The 24,585-nt window shown below is 40.1% G+C and overlaps 1 protein-coding gene across 2 annotated transcripts in view; it reads left to right on the top strand.

Annotated features, from left to right (window-relative positions):
* The window catches only part of SUGCT (succinyl-CoA:glutarate-CoA transferase), a 755,607-nt gene extending 731,897 nt beyond the window's left edge, over positions 1–23,710 (top strand). For both annotated transcript variants that reach the window (XM_060632202.3, XM_060632197.3), the window contains one exon: positions 22,298–23,710. In XM_060632202.3, the coding sequence (XP_060488185.2) occupies positions 22,298–22,461 (164 nt within the window). In that variant the 3' untranslated portion in view covers positions 22,462–23,710. The remainder of the gene's footprint in view (positions 1–22,297) is intronic.
* Positions 23,711–24,585: the final 875 nt, after the last annotated feature.

Raw genomic sequence — 24,585 nt, 5'->3', positions numbered from 1 at the left:
CTAACATTTTGTTGAGGATTTTGCATCTATATTCATCAGGAGTATTGACCTGTAATTTTCTTTTCTTGTTGCTTTTGGTATCAGGGTAATGCTGGCCTTTTAAAGTGAGTTTGGAAGCATTTACTCTTCCTACATATTTTGGAAGAGTTTGAGAAGGATAGCTTTTAAATCTTTAAATGATTGGTAGAGGCCATGTGAAGCCATCTGGTCCTGGAGTTTTATTTGTTGAAAGGTTTTTGATTAGTGATTCAATCCCCTTACTAGTAGTCCGATTATTCATTTTCTATTTCTTCATGATTCAGCCTTGAAAAATTGTGTATTTCTAGGAATTTATCCATTTCTTCTAGGTTGTCCAATTTGTTGGCATAGAATTGTTTGTAATAGTCTCTTATGATCCTTTGTATTTTTGTGGTATTAGTTGTTAAGTTCTCTTTCATTTCTGATTTTATTTATTTGAATTTTCTCCCTTTTATTCTTGGTGAATTAGCTTAAGTTTTATCAATTTTGTTTATCTTTTCAAAGAACCAGCTCTGTGTTTCATTGATCTTTTCTGGTGTCATTTTAGTCTCTAATTCATTTATTTCTGCTCTGATCCTTATTATTTCCCTCCTTCTATTAACTTTGGGTTTCATTTCTTCTCCTTTCTCTAGTTCCTACAGGTGTGAAGTTAGACTGTTTGAGATTTTCTTGTTTCTTGAGGTAGGCCTGTATTACTATGCACTTTCCCTGTTATAATCACTTTTGCTGCATTCTATAGTTTGGTATGTCATATTTCCATTTTAATTTGCTCTACATATTGTTATTTCTACTTTGATTTCTTCAATGACCCATTGGCTGTTCAGAAGCATATCGTTTAGTCTCCAAGTTTCTTTTTTTTTCAGTTTTCTTATGAAATTGACTTCTAGTTTCATACCGTCATGGTTAGAAAAGATGCTTAATATAATCTCAAACTTCTTGAATTTACTGAGACCTGTTTTGTAGCCTGACATGTGATCTATTCTAGAGATGGTCTGTGTGTACTTGAGAAGTGTGTATTCTGCTTCTTTGAAGTGGAATGGTGTTCTTTTCTTCCTGAAGCTCAGAGTCTTTTTGTTTTATCATTTCTTTTTGTTTAGAGAATTTTCTGTTTATAAGGGTTTGCTATCAACAAATTCATTCAGTTTTCCTTTGTCTGAAAAGTCTTGATTTTCTCTTCATTCCTGAAGGATATTTTTTGCCAGATATAGAATTCAGAGCTGACACTTCTTTTCTTTCAGTAATTTAAAAAATTTCCACTTCCTTCTGTCCTACATGGTTTCAGATGAGAAATCTCTTGTCATTCGAATTGTTTTTCCCCTATAAATAAGCTGCTGCTTTTCTCTGACTGCTTTAAAAATGTTTTTTCACTGTCTTTTGTTTTTAGAAGTTTAATTATGATGTGTCTTGGCATCAATTTCTATGGGCTTGTTTGTTCAGTTTTTTACAACAATACATTTATGTATTTCACCAAGTTTTCTGGAGTTTGGGGGCATTATTTATTCAAATATTTTTCAGAAAGTCTCACTTTCTCCTGTTCTTCATCTGAGACTCCAGTGATAGAAATTTTGGCTCTTTTGTTGTTGTCCTGATTCTCTGTGCAATTATTTTTTCAGTCTATTTCTTTCTCTTAGACAGCTAAATTCTGTTGATTTGTCTCCATGTTCATTGATTTTATTCTCTGTCATCTCTACTATGTTGCTGAACAAATCAGTTAATTTTTAAAATTTTAGTTATTGTATTTTTCAATTCTACAATTTCTATTTTTTTCTTTTTAACAACTTCTTTTTTATGCTGATTTTATTTTTTCATTTGTTTCATTTATTTATGAAACATTTTTATGTCTGCTTTATAATCCTTGTCAGATTTATCTTGACGTTGGCATCTGTTGATTGTCTTTTCTCATTTAAGTTGTGATTTTCCTGGTTATTGCTTTGATCAGTGAATTTCTATTGTATCCAGGGTGCTTTGGATATTATGATATGACTCTCTGTATCCTTTTCAATCTCTCCCTCTCTCTCTCTCTCTCTCTCTTTTTTAGCAAACAACCCTCCTGTTAGGGTGTAGCATGAAGGGTGGGTCTTTATGGTCAGCTTCCTACTGGATTCCCCAAACCCACTCAACTCACTGCTGGATGACCATGGCATTATCTCGGCAGGTAATTAGAGTACCATCTTTTCCATTGGATAGGAAATGAGGTATCTGCTCTCCCCTTTAGTCCTGCTGACCACACAGGGTTGGAAAATCAGAATGCCACTGCCTGCTTCCATGGTAGTGGTATTGGAGTAATAGTCTAGAAGATCAGCTCTTGGCTTGGCCACACCAGAATCACTGGGCAGTAGTGGTAAAGAGGACTTCCTTTGGTGTTTGCCCAGAGTATGGCAGGTATTGACCAAAGGGTTTATGGTTCAGTTAGACCATCCTTTCCTGGTGCTCTGGCTTAGAAGGAACAGACTTTTCTTGCTATTTATTTTGCCTGTGTCCGTTTGTGGTCCCAGATTGGAGGTTTCTGTAGTGCCTTGTCCAGGATATGTAGGAGGCAACAAGGAAGCCCAGAAAACTCTCCTCAGTGTAGTTCTTCAAGTCACAAGATCCTTTGGCAGTCAGCTTTTTGTTTCAACTCCTCAGAATTTTCCTATTATTATTTTTTTTTTTTTTTTGCCTTGTGTCCAAAGTTTTTTTACTTGGAACAGGGAGGACTTGGGAGGAATGGTATTGCTTTTGATATAATGCTTTATTAAGACTTCATCTTTTCTAATTGTAAAATAAATAGCCTCCCTTCAGAAAGAGTCTCTGTGCAGGGCACCTGGATGGCTCAGTCAGTTGAGTGTCTGACTCTTGGTTTCAGCTCAGGTCATGATCTCACAGTTCATGAGTTCCAGTCCCACATTGGGCTCTGTACTGATAGTACAGAGCCTGTTTGGGATTCTCTGTCTCTCACTGTCTCTCTATTCTTCCCTGGCTCGTTATCTCTCTCTCTTTCTTTCTCTCTCTCTCAAAAATAGACAAAAAATTTAAAAAAAAAAAAGAGTCTCTCTGCACAAATTTCAGTCTAGATCCTAAACATGAGTGAATCACTGCTGGTCATGATGAAACAGAAACTCAATTCTCATAGCTCCTGCCCCTAAAACCCTGCAGTGTTAATTATAATAAGAAGAAAAAGAAGAACTAACAATTTTCAATTGCTTAATATATGCTGGGTTCTGGATTAAGTACTTGGCAGCATTTTTTATTTAATTTTCTAAAGTAGTATGTGAACTAGATACTGTTATCACCCTCTTGTTCTAGATGAGGACACGGAAATATTTGACATCAAATCCACATAGCTTGGGAGTGACAGGACTTTTCCAACTTAGCGTTCAAAAAACTTCTGATGTGCATATTCAAATTCAGATAACAAGCGCTATTCTCAAAGATTTTGATCTGGTGGGTGTAAGGCTGGGCCCAGCAATTTGTAATATTGACTTGGCAAGCTAGAAAATTGAGGTAGGAAGTCCTTTACTCACACTTTAACAAACATCTGAGGTACTGAGGCATTTGCTTTGTCTTTGGTTAGATGGCTGTCACCAATAAAGGATGAAGAAAACAAGCACACTTGTCCTTTTTAAAGAAAACAAGAATTTGAGGATGGTCCTCTCTTTTGGGTTTTCCCCAAGAAGATGTCCAGGACTTTCTAATAGGCTCTATGGGGTTTACTGCACATTCACTGTCACACCATTGGGCGGGGCAATCAGACTCACTCCAGAGTAGTCACTTGGATGTTTCTTGAATGTTCCATTTCATTGGAGACAAAATCATGGTTATCCTCAAAATATATATCATGTGCTTGGATGTTTTTGACTTTATAACACTCTTTTTATAGTGTTCCAACTACCAGATCCTTTTATAGTGTACAAAAATAGTCACTTTCCTCACATAAACTGTTTTATACATTGTCATGTAATTTTAAGGTAACTTAAAAATTAACTTTCAGGGAAAGTTTAATCCAGAGAGGACTCTTAATTTACCACACATTATTGTTATAATGCTTACCCGTTTTCTTTCACATGGTTCGAAATGTCTTGTAGAAACCTTCTACTTAAAGTTTTTCTTATGTACTTATTTTTGTTAAGAAATTGACATTTGACAAATTATCCCTGAGTCACTGCTCATCAAAGACTTTCTAACTCAGGATAATCTATAATCTGGGACCAGGTCTTCTGGTTTTATGGACCTTGTGAATTTAGAGACCTGAGAATAGTAACTTTAAGTAGTAATTTTAAATTTGGTTTTCATCAACTTTGAAGGTATGATCACTTAGATACTTAGAGGATCATTTTGAAGTTTATCTTTGTGCTATCTTGTTAAAGACAAATCCCTGAACAAATTATTGACTTAATGATGATTACACAGGAAATGTTTCAAATGTTCCTAAAAATAAGCATGCTGAAACACAGAAAGAGTACCCTTTGTAGGAAAGAACTGATTTACTATTTAAAATCCACTTGTGTGTATTATTAAGTTTTCTTATGGATTTACAAGACATCTTTGGTCTAGTTTTATTTATTTGTAAGAAATAATGCTTCATATTTTTCATTTGGTTAAGCTGGATTATTACTCAGGCAAAATTAATGAAATTCCAATGTGGAAAGAATGTCTTCCCACTCAGCATGGATTGAGGATATCCTCACCATTTCATAGACAACAGCCAACTCTACCCTTAGCAGAAGAAAAGTTTGTGTTCTTGTAAGCTGTGCAAGGAGCTCTTATATGGAAAGAGAATATTACCCATGTATTTAATTAACATATAAAAAAGTAAATGACCATCTTCAAATTTACAATGAAACTGTGAAAATGAAAACAACACTTCAGATATTTAATAGCCCTTATTACCTTGTGTGTTAAATACATTTAAATAATTCAAAAGGTAGTAGGAAAGAATAACCATAGAATTAATGTGCAAGAGAGTCAGCAGGGCATTTTGTAGGCACCAATATAAATAGCTAACGAGGAGAATGTGGAAAAAGGGAGAAGAATCAATAAGTAGGAAAATGTTTGTGTATCACAACAGGCGTGTATTATAATTAAGTGAAATTTACAACACCCACTAGCAAAGAAACATGGGAAACAAAATTAAATTAATGTGCAATTGTAAAGATTATAGTCTCATATAAATAAAACCAAGACTTATGTTTTCCAAATAGAAAAACAAATAGTCATTAAAAATCCAAAGACCTTATGTTCTTCCAAGAAGGACTAAATATTTTTTTGAGTCTGACAATGTTTTCCTGAGCTATTTTACATTGTTCATAGAGTCCTACATATTATTGTCAAAATAAAAAATTAACTTCTAAACAAATTAAATTAAGATAAAATTTGGTATCATTGTACCAACATCCAGATGGTAAAACCTTTCTTTTTGTGAACAGTGAAATTGCCTTTTACTGCCTTGTTTATTTCTGAAAATATAGGGGTCCTTTTTCTTCAGGCATACATTCATTCAACAAATATGTATTGGGCATCCCAATTTACTGGCTTCTGGAGACAATGCAAACAGAGCAGGTATGATTCCTGCCCTCATGGAGCTTCAAAATTCTTCTGAACACCTGTTTTTACCCAATCCATGAAATGAATGTTGATACTAAAAAATTCTGCACAGCTGTTGGAATGTTTCATCTTTGGAATATTGCAGGTGTCTGTCTTCGTGGGTAGCATAACTATAAGTTGCACAACTGGATAACCCAGAGGTAGTGAGAACAAACACACTGCATTTAGCACTTTTCTGTTTGTGTGTAAGTATTTTGGCTCATAGTCAGCAATAGGGTTTTACTTTGCTTTGGGGTCTATTCAACAGGATTTATTTCGCTAGAATCTTGAGGTCTGAGGCTATGGACACTTCGAGTTTCATTGTTTTAGAACTTTGAGAACTGCATTCAAAGTTTAATTGAATGAAATCATTCATTCACTCACTCACACACTCACTCACTCACAATCAGCAAATATTTGTTGAGGAAAACAGACAATGCTCCCTGCTATTATAAAGTTTACATCCTAGCAAAGGGAGACAAATAAAGTGGACATACATGAAAAGTACGATGGAAAAAAAGAGAAAGTAAAACAGTGTAAAGGAGATTGGAAGTGGCAGGATCAGAATGGCAGGTTAAAATGTCCAGTGGGGTAGTTAGAGTAGACTTCATTGAGCAAAGAAGTGAAGGCTTTAAAGGAATAATTAGTGTAAATAGCAGAAGGGAAAACGTTGCAAGCAGGGAGATCAGCTGGAACAAAGCCCCTAAGGATGAGCATGCTTGGTGAAGAGCAAGAAGGCCAGCTCTCCTGGAGCAGGTGGGTAGGAGTGGGGAGGGTAAGATGGGAGGTCAAGGGTAGCTTAGTGGGGAGGCAGGTGGATTATGCAGAATCTCAGAGCCCTCTGTCAAGAATGAAACAAAGAAAGCTTTGCAGAGTTTTGAGCAGAGGAATGATGTGATGTGACTTAGGGTTTTAAAAGGTGACTCCAGCCGCCTTATTGATAACATATTGCAGGGTAAGCATGCAGACAGGGAGTCATGATAGGAGGCTCCCACAGAAATCCAGGCAAGAGGTGATGGTGGCTAGATCCAGGATGTTTATAAAAAAAGAGGTTGGATTCTGCATATATTTTGAAGGTAGAGCCCATAGGAGTTGCTGATGATTTGGTTATGCAGTGTCAGAGAAAGAGGAGTCAGGATGACTCCATTTATACACCATGTAAACAAGCATTAGCGTTTCTGTACTTCCGTATTTCACATATTTCTAGTGGCCTTGTTTCCTAATCTAGGATTCGAGTTAGGTGGCTTTTTCTTTTTTTGTCTACTCCTTCAGTTATTTACTGGACACTCACCAGGTGGTAGACGCTATGAAAGATCAAGATGAGCAGAACATTAATTCTGGTCTCAAAAAAGATCACAGGAGGTAATACAATCAGAGTTTGAGATACATCATTGAGGAAAAAACAGATCAAATGTTGGAGGGAACCAAGCAAGAGAGATGTTCCTTTGACCTGTGAGAACAAAAGGAAGGCTCAACAGCAAATTAGCCTGAGCAGAGCCTCAAGAATAACATGGGCTTGAGGATGGCCATGTTGAGATACCTTCCAGGTCAGCAAAGGGGCTGGCACAGAGTCAGAGCCAGGAGAGAATGAGCGCAGTTGGGCTGGAGGGAAGAGCTGGGAATAAAGATTAGGCAAGAAGCCCTCCTGTTTCAGAGTGCTTGGGCCCAAGGAGGGGGCAGGAAAGGTAAGTATGGGAATATGTGAGAGGCATTTCAGAGGCCAGAGCACTGGGATAGCAAGTTTACAAGGCAAGGCTGACGATTAAGGTGGTTGAGAGTATGAACATGCCAAAATGGAAATAGGGGCATAGAGGGAAAGCGTTTTCTAAAATCCTTCCCTGTGGACGTCAGCAATAAAGTGAAAGGGAAAAATTAAGATCAATTCTTGTGGCAAAGAGTCAACACATCCGCATTTTCCCAGCAGCAAGTTTGGGGACCTAATTTTCTGGATCCTCCATTTGCTTGGGCTATGATTGTGATTTGTGTGATCTCAGACACTCTTGGGAAAGCAAAGCTGAAGACGGTAGATATAAAGCTGATTCCTTTAAGACAGAGATTAAGAAGCACAGAAAAATTTTATTAAATTATGAAAGACCTTCAGAGGTTTACAGAAGAACTTTTCAAAGCTCATTTGTAGTAAGAGCCACAAATAACCACCTGCTCCAGCTCTGTTCAGTTCCTCCCCTCAAAACTGAATCGAAATGCAATCTGGCTTCTCTGACTGGAAACTTCTTCCGGTATTTTCCTTAATGGAGCACAGAGGCAGAGGAGGTGAGGAGGAGGTCACTACTTTGAAGGTCTATGAAGCTTAAAATGTTCTGGCTACAGACTTCAGCTGAACCAATTTTGTTTTCCATGGTGAAGTCTAACCAAACAAAATCCTGGGAATGCACCCAAAGAGCTTGTATTGGATACTTGAATTTTAGAAGGCAAAGAAGTGGGAGAATTGATTATTTTGGCAAAGCGCACATTGTCAGCAAGGTGTTTCTTCACCCTTTTTAGTGTTTGCAGAAGTGTTGAAAATAATTAGAAGCAAACACAAATGTTGGAAAGAAGCATTAAGGGGAGCGCTTCTTCTAGTCCAGCATTTTTCAGGGACCTCAGCCACCGGTTTGGGGAGCACACTCTGAGGGGAGATGGCATGTTTGTTAATGAATATGAATAGCATTTCCTTATGGGCCATATATTTTTCCAGCAGGAAACGGATAATCTACTATGACATTTCAGTGGGTTGGAACAAGATAGATAAATCAAGTACAAGTCACCCTGTTTCTTTTTCAAATGAAAGATAAATGCCTTAATGGATTAGCAATCATGAAATATATAAGTGTTTATAATACAATACTGCTTTATAACACCATCTGCCAAAGAATGGTATTTATTCAGCCACTGATATGAGAACAGATTTTCTTCCACATTATGCAGGGAGGAAATACATCCCAGTGTTAACAAGCATGCACTTTGTATTTAGGCAGCCTAAGTAGTAACGAAATTCTTTAGTTGACCGGCTGTGTAATTTTGATAACGTTACTTAACCCCACTTTCCTTGTCGATAAAATGGTGTAATAATAATCCTACTTTTTCAAGTCATTTAGTCTTTCAAGCAAGGTGATATATGGAAAGCATTCTACCAAATGCCTAACACATGTAAGTACTCAATACATAATAGCTGTTATCATCATTCCACTGGTCCAAATTGGCTACACACAAAATGAGAGTTTCAAAGTATTTGGGCCATCTGAACTGATTGCTTTTTAAAGGAGTGCTGAGGCTTAAGGGGTCCCTCGTTTGGTCGCAGCAAACAGATCTCTGGATTAAAGATGAGGCGTCTAATCAGCCTTCGTGGGCTAGGTTATGCTGTAGTAACAGTTCCCAAGTAACACTGGCTTACAACAACACAGATATATTTCTTGCTCACGGTATATGTCCATCGTGGGTTGAAATGGCCCCAGACTGGTGGAGCAGTCACCATATCACACACTGCCAAGTCACCACACCAGCACCAGAGAGACCCAGAGGCTCTTAAGTCAGCAGTTGAGTGTTCTGGCCTGGAGGTGGCATACACAGCCCTTCTATTCACAGATTGTTGGACAGTCACATGGCCTCGTCCAACATCACAGGGGTTAGGGCATGTAATGCCAGCATACTCCTGGAAGGTGAGAATTGGAAAATCAATGGACAACACTCATGACTACCACAGGGTCATAGACACAGTTGAAAATATACTCTTACCTTACAGGTAGCGGCACTTGAAGAATTTTTTATTGAGTTGCAAAATAATGAATTAAAATTTGTGACCGCAGTAATGATAAATGGTGCTTGTGAACTCTGAATGAGACTAGGGGTGCCCTATCCCAGTGGTGGTACAAACCACATGTTGCCTTGAGTTTCTGGGATGCCTGACCACGAAAGCAGTGCCACAGATTGAGTGCTTTTGTTAAAGAAGTCCAAAGCCATTTTTATTCTCTATGGCTTTTCCCCCATCACCCATGCTATTTTAAATGGCTTTATCTGTTTTTATCTCACATCTAATGGGCTTAATGTGTTCTAACTGTGTGGCTCCATTTGGCACTTTGGATGCTATGGCTGAGAGGCGCCATATAAAAAATATTGTTATTGTTATGATGATGAGTTCAAGCACTGGAGGGGAAATTGTGAAACAACTCGGTACTGGAGCTATCATTATTTTCAGCAAAATAAAGTTTGGCTTCTTAGTACACTAGTAAGCCTTGAAGATTAAATGGTATCTACAGCATGTATCTTAGAGATGGGCCAAAGAAGTCAAAATAAAAACGTTTGATATAGCATTTCATATATTATAAAACAGATGTTTGCTTTTAAGTATTCATGATATTTTTAAAAGTTGACACCCAGGGGCGCCTGGGTGGCTCAGTCGGTTAAGCGGCCGACTTCGGCTCAGGTCATGATCTCACGGTCCGTGAGTTCAAGCCCCGCATTGGGCTCTGTGCTGACAGCTCAGAGCCTGGAGCCTGTTTCAGATTCTGTGTCTCCCTCTCTCTGACCCTCCCCCATTCATGCTCTGTCTCTCACTGTCTCAAAAATAAATAAACGTTAAAAAAAAAAAAAAAATTAAAAAAAAAAGTTGACACCCATATCAGACATTGAAAAAAAAAAGATCCACACACTTAGCATCATTTTTTTTATTCTTGCTTCCATTATGATTGGACAGGCCAGCTATGTTAATTAACTTAACCCTTAGCGTTGACCATTTGCCAGTTTGCTGTGAGGTTGAGCAATGGATTGTTTCATCACTTTAGAAATGCATCATCAAGACGGGAGGTGCATGGAGTTCTGGAAAAAAGGACTGTTTAGGTCCCTTCCCTCATGATGATGATGTGATATTATGTTCCCATTACTTGAATATTCATTATGGTTTCCCACATGTTTTTGGCTACCTCTGTTTCCTGCAACTGTTTACATTATTAAGTTGGTCTGGATTATAGAAATGTAGCTTGAATTCTGAATATAGTTAGAGTAGCTTGGGATGTTTGCATAGATTGGGTAGTTCCCTTTTTAGCCTAAGAGAATCATGGAAGTTTTCTAAAAGGAGATGAGACAAAATAGTCAGGGTCTTGTTACTGAAGGGCCTCAAACCACAGCTGGAAAACACCACAGGGCTTGTCTGAGGAATTTTCTGGCACACTAGGAACTGGACCCTCCCTGGGCCTTGAACCAGATAACTTTCCACAGAGAGCACAGGGAAGACTTCATTCCTTTCGGGGCGGGTAGAAGCGTACATTGCCTGAGTCAGGAACACGGGAAATTGGGGATGTATTGATGTTGCTCTGATCCCGGGACTTCCTACAAGGAAATTAGTGGCATATGACAAGTTAATTTGAAAAGATGAGGTAGTAATGAATACATAGTGCATGAGGTATCTGGAGGCACTGTAATCTAGAAAGACGGAGAGAACAGCCTGGTCAGAAGATGAAATGTGAAATTGTCCTTGGCATGTTCTACCCCAAGGCGCCTGAGTTCAGTTTCAACCTTAGCTAACCCCCTCTTCTTTTGCTGCCCAGGAAGTAGTGTGGCCCATTGGCAATGACTGGGGATTTGGAGCAAGACTGGGTGTGAAGCCTGGCTCTTCTTCTTACTGACTCTGTGACCCCTAGCGAGTGACTTCCCCACCAAGTCTCTCAGTTTCCCTGGTTGTAAAATGGTGATGACAATAGTAGCTTCTGGAATTATCCTAAGGGCTGAATGAATCAAATGTGTCAAGCACATAAAATAGTGTCTGGCGCATAGTGTTTGTTAAATAAGTCAAATAAGTTCCATGTTTTCTAAGTTCCTTCTCCTATACCTAGTTAAAATCTAAAGGAGTATAAAATTAATTTCCGGTGTAGGTTCTGATGCTGTTGAAAACAGTAAGTGTGCCCTTATCAGATGTGTGACATGGGTAATCTAACCTTCCTTAGCCTTCTCTTTGCTATCTGTAGGAAGAGGAAGAAAATGCCTATTTCAAGGGGTTGTAATGGAGAATGAACAAAATAAACATTTGAGAAGTGTCTGTTATGTAATATGTGCTTAAGTAATGGTTGATTCCTTTCTCCCTTTTCCTTTCCCTTGAAATATTTGTATCCTTGACTCTAAAGGAATTTTTAAAAGTTAACACTTTTATCCCCAACTTGCTGCCATGAACTGAAAATGCAGCTAACTCAGAGCACCTGGGTGACTCAGTCGGTTAAGCACCCGACTTCGGCTCAGGTCATGATCTCATGGTTGGTGAGTTCGAGCCCCGTGTTGGGCTCTGTGCTGACAGCTTAGAGCCTGGATCCTGCTTTAGATTCCGTGTCTCCCTCTCTCTCCACCCATCTCTCTCTCTCTCTCTCTCAAAAATAAATAAACATTAAAAAACAAATGCAGCTAACTTGTCAGTGTTCTGGAAGGTCTTGAAGTAGGAGGTGACCGGGGCTCTGCTGAGGAATCTAAGTTGTTAAGGCAAACTGGAGAAGAGAAGGAAAGAAAATGATAGCAGTTGGCATGTATTAAGTGCTTACTGTGTTTCTGGTACTTTCGAAGAATTTTTTTTTTTTTTTTTTTACGTCCTCACAACTTGATATGGTAGGTGCTATTATCGTCCCCATTTTCCAGAGAAAGATATTGAGGCACAGGCTGATTAGGTCGCTATCGAGGAGATACAGTTAGTAAATGGCAGAGCCAGGATGTGAAACTAGACACTCTGCTTCCAGAACCCACACTCTTCATCATCTTGCCATATCACTTGTCAAAAACCGTGGCTACAAAGTCAGCAGGTCTATATGTGCACCTGCTATACCTGCTCTTACATGCATTTCACAACCTCTCTCAGCAACATATTGCTCTTCGGGGATATAGGAATGGAATGCATTCATAAATACAAAAAACTGCCTACAGTGATCGTGAGGATCTAGAAAGTACTGAGCCCCGGGCCTGGTTTAGAGGAGGGACTCAGTAAGTAGTAGTTTCAGACGTTACCATGTCTGACTTGCAGGCTGTGATGCGACTCCTCCTCCCCTGCCTCTGCATGGTGTCGGCCTCCAGCTCTTGAACTCTAGAGTCCATGAAGTTTATCAGTGCAGCCTCTCAGGAAAGCGCATGCACAGAATGCAATAGAAGTTGAAATAAAGGTCATTGCCGCTTTCCTAGAAATCCCTTGTGTGAGGGGACACACACACACAGTCCTCACTTAGAGATGGGTACAGCCTACAAGCTGTGCCACCCAGCCCCCTTCCTGGTGAAGGGCATAAGGATACCCATGGTCTTGACCACCAATCATTAGACTAGGTGGTCTCCTCAAAAGGACAGCACCTGGGGTTGCAGATTTGGTACCAAGTTATGTGCCCATTTGTTTCCATGTTTTTTAGTTTGACCTCCTCTATTAAGGCAGAGGAAAAATTTTCCCACCTTACTTTATCCCTAGGTGGCTATGACTCAGGTCCCCCCTCCCATCTCTTTCTATGGGGAACAACACTCACAGTTCCTTCAAAAATAAAAATGCCGTGTTTTCTGCTGTCAGGTCAATGGAAATGTGTTTGTTTAAGCCCAAGAATATGGAATCCCTTTTTAAGAAATGCATTTTTCTCCAAATTTATCGACTGTCGAGATTAGCTTTTTATTAATTTACTTTGCTTCCTGGGGACAGAACACATTTTGATGTGATAGATACTGAGCTAGAACTTAGTAAAGAAAAGGCTGCGCAAACATCTCATTTAAAACCTCAGCACCGGGGCGCCTGGGTGGCTCAGTCGGTTGAGCGTCCGACTTCAGCTCAGGTCACAGTCTCGCGGTCCGTGAGTTCGAGCCCCGCGTCGGGCTCTGGGCTGATGGCTCAGAGCCTGGAGCCTGCTTCCGATTCTGTGTCTCCCTCTCTCTCTGCCCCTCCCCCGTTCATGCTCTGTCTCTCTCTGTCTCAAAAATAAATGAACTTAAAAAAAATAAAAAATAAAAAATAAAAATAAAACCTCAGCACCAAGGACGTTGGAATAAATACAGTTACCATGAAAATACAGTGTTTTGGAATATGGACATTTAGATGGTAAGTGGCTTCTTAAATGTATGTATATCCTGGACCCAAATCTTCTCTGAATTCCATACTCGCATAACTAATGGCCCACTCACCTCTCCCCTTAGCTATCTCACAGACACCTCAAACAGCATGTCAGAAAGAGAATTTGACTTCTGCTTCCACCCAAACTTGTCCATACAGAATCCATTCAGTCTTCCCCATCTGGCAAATGGCCCCACCAGTTGTTCAATCCAGAAACACAGGATTCTCCATTGCTCCTTCTCTTCCCCACGGCCCATGTAATCCATCAGCAAGCCCTCTCATTCCTATCACCAACATGTCCCTCAAATGCATCCACTTTTCTCAAACTCTACAGGCACCACCCCAGTCCGGGCCACCACCATCTTTGCTGGTCTGCCCACAGCAACCTCCAAACACATCTCATCTCACTCTCTGCCTGGCAACACGAGTGTTGTTTCACTGCTCTCAAAGCTCCAGTGGCTTCCCATGGAACTCAGAATAAGATCTAGCTTCACGACTATAACTTCTGAACTCTTTGCTTCTTCTAAATCCTCTTCTACACTCTGTTCTGCCTCTTCCTCCAACTTCATTTAGAATCTCTCTTCTCCTGCCAAATTGAGTTCCAGCCACATTGGATCTTTTTTTTTAGTTTCTTGAACATCAAACCTGTTCACACTGCCTGGACTTTTCTTTTCTCCACTAGTTGTACGGATAGCTCAATTTAGGGCTCAGCTTAAGGATCATCTAATCAGTCTGGCCTTATCACACATTCCATCTAGAACAGTCCTTTCCTGCTACCCTGGCCTCTCCCCACTCTGCCTATAATATTCTTTTCTTTCCAGCTAGATTTTAAGCAATTTTATTTTTTCTATAAAATTTTAGCTATTTATTTAGTTGCTTGTTTATTGTCTGTTTCCCAAATCAGAATATAAATTCCATGAGAGTAGGGACCAGATATGGTTTTTTTTTTTTTTTTTTTTTTTTTTTTTTTTTTTTTTGCTAATATATATCTAGCTCATAGGGCCAAGATCTTGACACAGGGATAAATACTAAAAAATTATATGTAGACTTAATTAGTGGAAAAACTAATTAAAATGACATAAATGGTACTTATTCAAATACCTTTAATTATTGGCAGTCATTAATTCAATACATTTATGTCAAATGACAGAGCATGCCCCATGGAATCTGATACACAGATCTTGTCCTGGTTCTATTATTTATTTAGCTGCTTAACCTTAGACAAACTAACCCTTTAAAGGACCTCAGTTTTCTGATCCATAAAATGAGAGTTATAAGGGTCTCTATTTTATAAATTGAAAATTCCAATGAGATAATGCAAATAAAAAACACAATCTAGAGCAGCTGAGTGCCTGGGTGGCTCGGTCGGTTGAGTGTCCAACTTTGGGTCAGGTCTCACGGTTCATGAGTTCAGTCTTATGGTTCTTGAGCTTCAGCCCCCATAAGGTTCGCTGCTGTCAGCATGGAGCCTGCTTATGAGCCTCTGTCCCACCCTCCCCACCCCCCTGCCTCTCCCCTGCTTGTGCTCTCTGTCTCAAAAATAAATAAAAAAGCATTTAAAAAACCACAATCTACAATCATTATAGGTGTTTAAGAAAGGATGTTTGCCATTATCTTCATTTCATAGGACCGTAAAAAGCATGCAGGACACATTAATAAACCCAATTGGCATGTTCCTGCCCTCACAGGAGATACGGACAACTAAGTAGACAGTGGAATACAATATGCCTAGTGCTGGTATAGAGGATGCACAGGTAATACGTACTACCCAGATGTTCTTGGCATCAAGGTCAACTGGATTTTCTTTGTGTTCCATCAGTTACTTAAAATCTTGCCACATTATAATTTGCTTCATATTTGGATCTTTTCTTTCTTATGCAAATTTCGTTTTTCTAGAGTTTTTAATTATTATTTTCTTGTATAATGTAATTTTATCTTCTTTTAAAATTTTTTTAAAAATTTATTTCTTTTGAGAGAGATGGAGCAAGTGGGGGAGGGGCATAAAGAGAGGGAGAGAAAGAGAATCCCAAGCAGGTTCTGTGCTGCCAGTGCAGAGCCTGACATGGGGCTTGAACTCATGAGAGCATGAGATCATGACCTGAGCTGAAACCAAGAGTCAGATGCCTAACCGACTGAGCCACCCAGGTGCCCCTAATTTTATCTTATTATTACATTGTTCCAATCTTTAAGTTATTCTAGTTATACAATTAACGTTCTTCTTGCTTTCTTAGACTCCTCTTTTGAATGTCTCTGTCCTCTTCCATTTCTATGTTATTGACTGTCTTGGTCTGAGCTGTCATCTGGGACTTTCCTTCCCTGTGCTCCCTGGTTGGTTCTGAGTATCAAAATTTTCCATCATTTACTCCCATGTTTTACTGGATTCAACATCAAGAAATTATTTAGTAAACTTAGTTAATCTTTGAAAGTTTCAAAAGGTCTTCGCACTTGATTAATCATTTGTTTGGATATGCAGTTCTAGGTTGAATATCATTTTCATTTAGAAACTTGAAAGCAAGCTTCATTTTCCTTCTAGTTGCAAGTACAAACTAGTAAGTTAGTCTGAACTAACACATTCAATCCTTCCGCTTTAAGTTCTACTTCTATTTTAAGACCTGTCTCGGGGCGCCTGGGTGGCTCAGTCGGTTAAGTGTCCGACTTCGGCTCAGGTCATGATTTCATGGTTTGTAGGTTTGACCCCCACGTCGTGCTCTGTGCTGACAGCTCGGAGCTCATGAACCTGGAGCCTGCTTTGGATTCCGTGTCTCCCTCTCTCTCTGCCCCTCTCCTGCTTGTGCTCTCTCTGTTTCTCTCTCAAAAATAAATACACATTAAAAAAAATAATAAAGTAAAAAGACCTTTCTCCTCACCACGGATTTTAAGTTCAGAATGTCTTGGGGGGTGAAATGGGCCAATGAATACCCATTTCCTCTCAGTCTCCTTGTAGAATATTCTGGGCTTCAGATTTCTCTCGCTCTTTTTCACACATCAACATTATCCTATCCATGTCATTCTTAACTTTGTTGTAATATCCTATTCACCAGTGATGCTACCACCCACTTTCTTTACTCTTGAAGTTTTATATTTGTTTAACTTCTAAACTCTTATGTCAGTGGTACTTCAAGAGAGAGTGAAGATAATATTTGTGTTCAAAGACCCACAAAATACAACTTGAAATTATTGTACAGGTTGCCATCGTTTGGAGGCACTATAATTTATTTGACCAGTGCCCAAGTTCTGGACATATATTCCAATATTTTTTGATAATTGTGACTGTGTGACCTCTTCATCCGGAAGAAAGGGGTTGGAGATAGACCTATGGGAGCAGTATGTGAGACAAAGAGTTGCTAAACACCGGGTCCTAACAAGGTCACTTTTGGAAGCTAGAAGTTTAAAAAAAAAAATACATACAGAATTCCACACAGAGAACCCTCACAGCCTGTAAATTGTAAATTAGAAAGCTCTGTGGGAAGGAGATAGGTCTTAAGAATATAAAATGTATTTGGAAATTTGTATAGATTCTTGCCTATAGAATTTGTCGACATTCCTCATTACATCCATAGAAGAAAATTTTTGAAGCAGGATTTCTCCATCCAAGAAACTCGTCGTACTGAGTTGACAAAATTCCCTCCAGAAGGGTTGTATCAGTTTATACTCCTACCTGTCACTGACCTCTTAAAAACAAACCAAAATAGCCACAAGATTTGCTAATTTTACAAACAAAATTTTACCTTATTTTATTATCTTCATATGTATTTCTTGGATTATTACTGACAGTGAATATTATCCATGTTATGTTGCCCAAATGCTCAAACCAACCCTCCATAGGTACTGTCAACCTCATTTTAGAAATGTGTAGACTGAGGCTCAGGGACTTTAAGAATTCTCAAGATCACACAGCTTGCAAGTGTTTGAAAGCATATGTGAACATAGATGTTACTTTGCCAAAAAGTAATTTAAGAACATGTGACTTATCTGCTCATCTTTTTTTAATGGAAGATCAAATTATTCATTCTTTCTGGACCTTAGATGTAAATAATTATGTCAAGCATTTTCTACTTCTTGAGACAAATGTATTTTAAGAACCCTTTATTCCCTTTGTGCAAAGTCTCGACTGGAAAGGATGTCCCTGGTACACAGGATTATTGCACAGGGCTGCAAGAACAGGGGATTTCAATTGATTCATGAGAAGTTAGCTTTCTCTGGGATCTGGATATCACTTTTAATTGTCCCATTGCTTAACTATATATATATATATATATACATATATATATATGTATATTTCCATTGCAAAAATACATATGACTATAAATTTTTGTTTTTTAATAAACCACGTGGCAAAACAATAATTATTTTAAAAATGTATAAAAATTACAATTTGAAAATTGCCAGTACAGTAGATATATATATACACTATATTTTGATCTTAAATTAGATGAACAAACCCCAGCTTCAGAATCGTTCTGAACTCAACCATATGCAAAATACCTGGTTTATGACAGCGCTTATGGAAAAACATATACAATTTATTAAATTGTGATATGGTTTCCTTAATAATATACACTTATTTAGAGAAGCATAAGCTTTCCAAACATACAGTATCTTCCAGGTGTCTTTATGCCAGCAATTCTAAAAACCAAGCAATACCATTCTAGTGCTTTAATAATACCATTCTAGTAAATGGTATGTAGTAAAACCATTCTAAATTCTTTAAGACTTTTTGTGCAAACTGTTAAATACCCTTCATCCCAAATTGGTAGCATAGTCTTTAGTGTATATCTGGAAGCTTCCAAGAAAGAATAGTGTTTAGTGGGAGTAACACAAATTGAACTGCCCTTTAGTATGGCTGGACCTGAAGAATTCCCTTATACCATCACTGCATGGAAGTTCAAAGTTCCATGCTGCAAGGTGGATGAATCTCAAAAACATGCTAAGTGAAAGAAACCAGACACAAAAGGTCACATATTGAATGATTCTATTTGTATAGAATAGGTATATCCAGAATAGACCAATCCAGAGACAGAAAGTAGGTTAGTGGTTGCCAGGGGTTTAGAGGAGGGCCGAGTTGAGGGAAACTGCTTCGGGCCCAGAGGGTTTAACTTCGGAGTGATGGAAACATCTTGCAACTTCTAAATAGAGGTGGTCATTGCACAGCATTGCGAATGTACTAAATGCCACTGAACTGTTCACTTAAAAAAGTTTCTAAGTTTATTTATTCATTTCAAGAGAGGCAGAAAGGGTGGCAGAGGAGGGGCAGAGAGAGAGGAAGAGAAAGAGAATCCCAAGCAGGCTGCACACTGTCAGCTCAGAGCCCACTGCAGGGCTTGAACTCACAAAACTTGAGATCATGACCTGAACTGAAACCGAGAATCAGATGCTAAACCAACTGAGCCACCCAGGCACCCCTGAACTGTTCATTTTTATGTTTATTTTATTATTTTTAAATGTTTATTTCTTTTTGAGAGAGAGAGAGAGAGAGCACAAGCAGGGGAGGGACAGAGGGAGAGAGGGAGACACAGAATCTGAAGCAGACTCTAGGCTCCAAGCTGTGAGCTCAGACCCCAACGCGGGGCTTGAACCCACGAATCGTGAGATCATGACCTGAGCTAAAGTCAGATGCTTAACCGGCTGAGCCACCCAGGTGCCCCTGAACTGTTCACTTTTAAATGGTTCATTTTATGTTATGTGGATTTCCCCTGACAAATTATTTTGTTTAAAAACCCAAGTTCCTGAACCTAACAGAACCAAATTTGGAAACTGACTCTTCCTACCTGGGTGATGTTGGACAGATTATTCTCATTCCCTAACCTGAACCCGAAGCCTGTACCTAAAGTCTCCTTTAACTTCAGTGTCCGCCCAGGATTGTTGTGAAGGCTCTCTAACAGGACTGCACGGTGGCTGAGTTATCGATCCCAGGTTCTTATGAAATATTTGCAGCTATCGTGCTACAACCACCAGCAGCAATCCCAGCAGCGAGTTCCAGCCCAGATTCTCAGTGTAGTCAAGTGACTATTTTCCAGCTGGTAGTCACGCTCCAGGAATTCTGTTAGGAAGGAGTCACATGACATTGACCTCAGCCTATACCCTCAGTGGCATCCTTCTTTCGAAAGACAAATTTTCGATTAAAACTGTTGTTAATTAATGTCAAAATGGAACGGACTCAGAGTGGTAAGGATCACATCCCTGAAACATCAAATGATCAGCCTTCTCGTGAGAGTAGTGGACCCTGCCTCCCAACGTGTGCTCCTTAACTGAAAAAGGGACCAACCAGTGAAAAAAAAAAAAAAAACAGTCTTCCCTGGGACATTTTAAAAGGTAGCGTGAGCTTCCACGTGGAACCTAAAAACATAACAAATAAATAAAGAAACAAAAAGCAGAGACAGACCCTTAAAGCCAGAAAACAAACTGGTGGTTGCCAGAGGGAAGGGGGAGTGATGGGCAAAATGGGTGAAAATTGGGAGATACGGGCCTCCAGTTATGGAATGAATGAGGCAGGAATGAAAGGCACAGCAGGGAGAACACTGTCAGGGGGTGGCCACATGTGTGGCAGGCCCAGCATAATGGGCGGACTCGTTGACTCGCTGTGTCATACACGTGAAACCGATGTAACGTCGTGTGTCCACTACACGTCAGGAAAAAAAAAAAGTAAATATAATTTAAAACAATAAAAAGAAGTGTGAGGAGAAGAAATGAATTTCACTGAGCTTCAGAGAAACAAAACTCTGGCCAGCAGCTGAAAGTTGCCATTTGTCCACAGTGGATGGTGTGTGTTGACACAAAAGCATGGCTTGGGGGGGGCGCCTGGGTGGCTCAGTCGGTGAAGCGTCCGACTTCAGCTCAGGTCATGATTTCGCGGTCCGTGAGTTCGAGCCCCACGTCGGGCTCTGTGCTGACAGCTCAGAGCTTGGAGCCTGCTTCCAATTCTGTGTCTCCCTCTCTCTCTGCCCCTCCCCGTTAAAAAAATAAATAAATAAATAAACGTGGCTTGGGGTGTCAGGGTGGCTCAGCCAGTTGAGCGTCTGACCTCGGCTCAGGTCACGATCTCACGGTTTGAGAGTTCAAGCCCCACATCGGGCTCGCTGCTGTCAGCGCAGAGCCCACTTCAAATCCTCTGTTCCCACCCACCCCCCGCCCCTCCCCTGCTTGTGCTCTCTCAAAAATAAAAAAACATAAAAAAAAAAAGTGTGGCTTTTGACCGGCTGGGGAGGTCTGTGTCCTCTTTATCATCGACAATGGCTTCTACAAAAGTACTTTTTATTAATGGGATTCTCTGGAGAGCTTGAAGCACATTTGCTGCTTTACTAACTGACATTCTGTTACCCACACGCGCTTTGGTTTTGTGTGTTCTTCCTTTGCGCTCCCCAAATCGGGAGCAGGCTGGAGAATTTTTTAAGAGATGGAAACGTACTGTTTTGTAGTCTTCTTGCAACTATCTAATTTGTTTTCCCAAAGCCTAACCAAATTAGATGTGAAGGACAGCCAGCATCCCGGTGCTGTTAGTTATTAGCCATGTGACCTCGAGCAAAACTTGAGCTTTTTGGGCTTTCGTTGTCCTGACGTGAATGAAGAAGGAGGATAATAGAATCCATCTCCAGTAGGTGTTGAAAGTACCGTTTGAGTTCCGGGTTTACAGTGGCTCAGTGCTCAGCAAACAGAAGGCAATAAATCGCCTTCTCCCCCAGCTCTGTCCGTGTCAAGAGAGATTCGGCGGCAGCTTTTTCCTCATAGTAGCTGGCCAGTCTCGTGCATTGGCGTGGATTAGGGAATGTTTAGTGTGTGCCTCTTGTCCATCACCTCATTTAATAATTTTTTTTAAGTTTTTAAAATTTATTTTGAGAGAGAGAGAGCATGCACAAGTGGGGGGAAGAACAGAGAGAGAGAGAGAGAGAGAGAGAGAGAGAGAATTCCAAGCAGGCTCCATGCTGTCAGCGAGGAGCACAACAGGGGGCTCCAACTCACAAACCGCGAGACTGTGGCCCGAGCAGAAATCGAGAGTCTGAAGCTCAACCCACCGAGCCACCCAGGCGCCCCTCCGTTATCTCATTTAAACCCTTACGTGATCATACCCAGTTTAGTTGCAGAACATGAGGCTCAGAGAATTTAAGCAATTTGTCCGAGACGGCTCTGCCACAGAGTAGGGGAGCTGATGTGCAAACCCAAATCTCCCTGACAATGAAGCTTGTACCACCAAAAGGCTTCACCAGGGTCTGGCAGAAGTTTAGTTGATCTGCAGTCTGTTGAATTCGACCCTGAATAATAAACTGCTAGACCCCCTTCCACCTGGGCTCAGGTTTCCAGCTTCAGAGAGACACTGTGTACCTGCGGTCACGGTTCGTCTGGATCCAGAGAGCCTGCCCAGTTGTGTGACGGACCCCTAAGCGCCTCTGCAACAGGACTGGCGACTTCGGAACGATCCTGGCACCCATTGGGCGTGTACATGCCGCCCCCTGCATGATGGGGGCAGGTCAGATGACCACTGCACAGTTGAACGAGACTGAGGCAGGAAAAGCCTCATGTGAAAACACACGTCTTTCCAAAATGATGGTGGACCTACACCGTTGTAACTGGCAGTGATATTCTTGGCATTCGTTGAAAACACCCCAGGCTGCTTGGGTAATTAATTTCATAGGGTTAGTCATTAACAGGCTTCCTGCTTTCCTCCTCTTTTGACAGGCCCAGCTGTGAGATACAGTAAGTTCGACATGTCAGAGGCCAGGCCGCCTCCCCTGCTTGGGCAGCACACGATGCGCGTCCTGAAGGAGGTCCTCAGATACGATGACAAGGCCATTGGGGAGCTGCTCAGCACTGGAGTGGTGACCCAACATGAAGCTCAGTGACGAAAAATGCCTTCTCAAAACCGCAATCTGAATGTACTTCACTAGCAAAAGCAATAGTCTTTCTGGACCCTTCTCTACAGTTCTGGTGCCTGCCTCTGCAAAGAGAAGTTAGAGTAATTCCAGATTTCCTGCCTGGCGCCTCCAGAATGGCTCTGGTATCAATGCATCTCGTGCTTTCTAAATGTACCCCACCTTTTACTCCTTACCATTTCCCCCCACCCCACCCAGATAATAGGTTAATTGTGAATTTGTGGGGGTTTTTTGTAAAGATTTTTTTTTTTCTGGAAAAATACATTCCTCTTTCTAATTACATTAATCGCCCAAACATTTGCCCCTCCAGCCCACGCAGGTCTGAAAAAGAGCAGATCTCTTGCCGTTCTCTACTTGCACATAAAGTCCTCATTTAAACCTTTGTTAGGAAGTCAAAGCAATAAGTAGAATGACAGTTTCAGTGATTGATTTTAAACAGAATAACTTAATTTTGAGCTCATGAACCCTTTGTTAATCTGTAATTTAGACCGTGGACTTTGCTGATGTCCATTATAAAACTGAGCTTCTTTCTCTCCATGGGGGTAAATATTTGCTTTATGTTGTATTTCTCTGATCATTTCATGACATGTGGCAGAAAATCAATTTCCATGAATGCATTTTGGAATGTATGTGTCTATCTGCATTAGGGAGTGAAGAGTGGTTCTTTGATCAGTACCTTATTTTGAGCCAAGTACAAATGTAACAGGTTTTTAAACGAATGTCAAATGACTAGTATTAAATAATGTTTAAATAATGACAAATAGGAGAATATAATCTGAGCACTCATTGTAGAAGAATACATCATGCCTTAATATTAAATATTTGCATTTACATATTTAAGTTTTTGTCAGAGAATTTGAAGTATAGAAAACATTTTCTGTCCAGAAGTTAGTAGCTGATTCGTATTATGTTCTGGGATCAGTCATCTCTCAAAGTACCAATCACCAAAGCCCAAGGTATAGACCAAGGGATCAGATGATCACATCCTGATATGATCACAGTTCACGACTGTTAAGCACGCGTTATCTTAAAGCCATGTCATGACATCCCAAGTGGTAACTGAAAGTTAAATTACAAATGTTCATCTTTCAAACTGTGAGTCATAGTTAGTTTTCCTTTTGTGTTCTTTTTGTATTGGAGTGATTGGAGCCATTTATGCTGTAAGCCCCAGTAGGTTTCTAGAATCAAGGATTTCAAATAAATAAGGAAATATGTCTTCTCACAGGCGTCGTGGGACTTTTTAGAAGCATGCCTACTAGTTCCTGGGAGAGGAGCGCCCCGCTTTCCTCTTTGTGAACATTTTATTCTGAGGCTCTCCTGCCTTTTGCTGTTTAGAATGTCATCATACAACGGTAATTTCATGCCTTTTGCAGTGCTTTCCTCCCTATGGCTAACCCGTAGACACACATTTGGAGACATTCCCTTCAGGCCAGATACAATTAGCAATGAAAATGGTAAAAGACGGGATGACAGAGAATTGGCAAGACCACATGATCTTGAAAAACAGATTCATCATTTCTCCTGCTGGTTCAAGTAGATTCTCTTGAAATGCAAATTGCTTGATTACTGAACAGTAACCCTAACTATCTGGGTAGCCTTGTGTAGGACGATATCGATCGTTCAGACTAGGTCACAAAATGCCTCTAAAACCTTGAAATCCATCGAGACTGTAGTTTTCATCCATAGAAGAGTTACCATGGGAGACAAATGTATCCAGATTCCACCTACACAATTCAGAATGATCCAAGAGAACTTTGAAACTGTTCGTTACCCAACGGAAAGCATTTACTCTACTGAGTTAGTGAGAGAAATCATTTAGAATATATTTCAAGTTCAGATCAATAATTAGTCCTGAAAGAAGCATTGTGCTGGCTAAAATTTCTAGCAATATGCCCAGATCAAGTTATGCTTTATAAACAAATGTGCTGTTTTAATTATCAGGGCCTATTTTCTTACACATTCCCAAAGCTGAGCACACTACTAAGAGACCATATGCTCAAGTTCAGTGTGTGTCAAGGCCCGCCTTCTGGCAGGTTTGTGTCTGAGGTTGACTTAGAAAATTCTTCGAAACTTCGTGGGTTAATCATTATGGAA

Source organism: Panthera onca, chromosome A2, assembly GCF_046562875.1.
Source record: "Panthera onca isolate mPanOnc1 chromosome A2, mPanOnc1 haplotype 2, whole genome shotgun sequence".
NCBI lineage: Eukaryota > Metazoa > Chordata > Mammalia > Carnivora > Felidae > Panthera > Panthera onca.
Note: the sequence above shows the minus strand (reverse complement) of the source record. Positions and strands in the feature narration are given on the sequence as shown.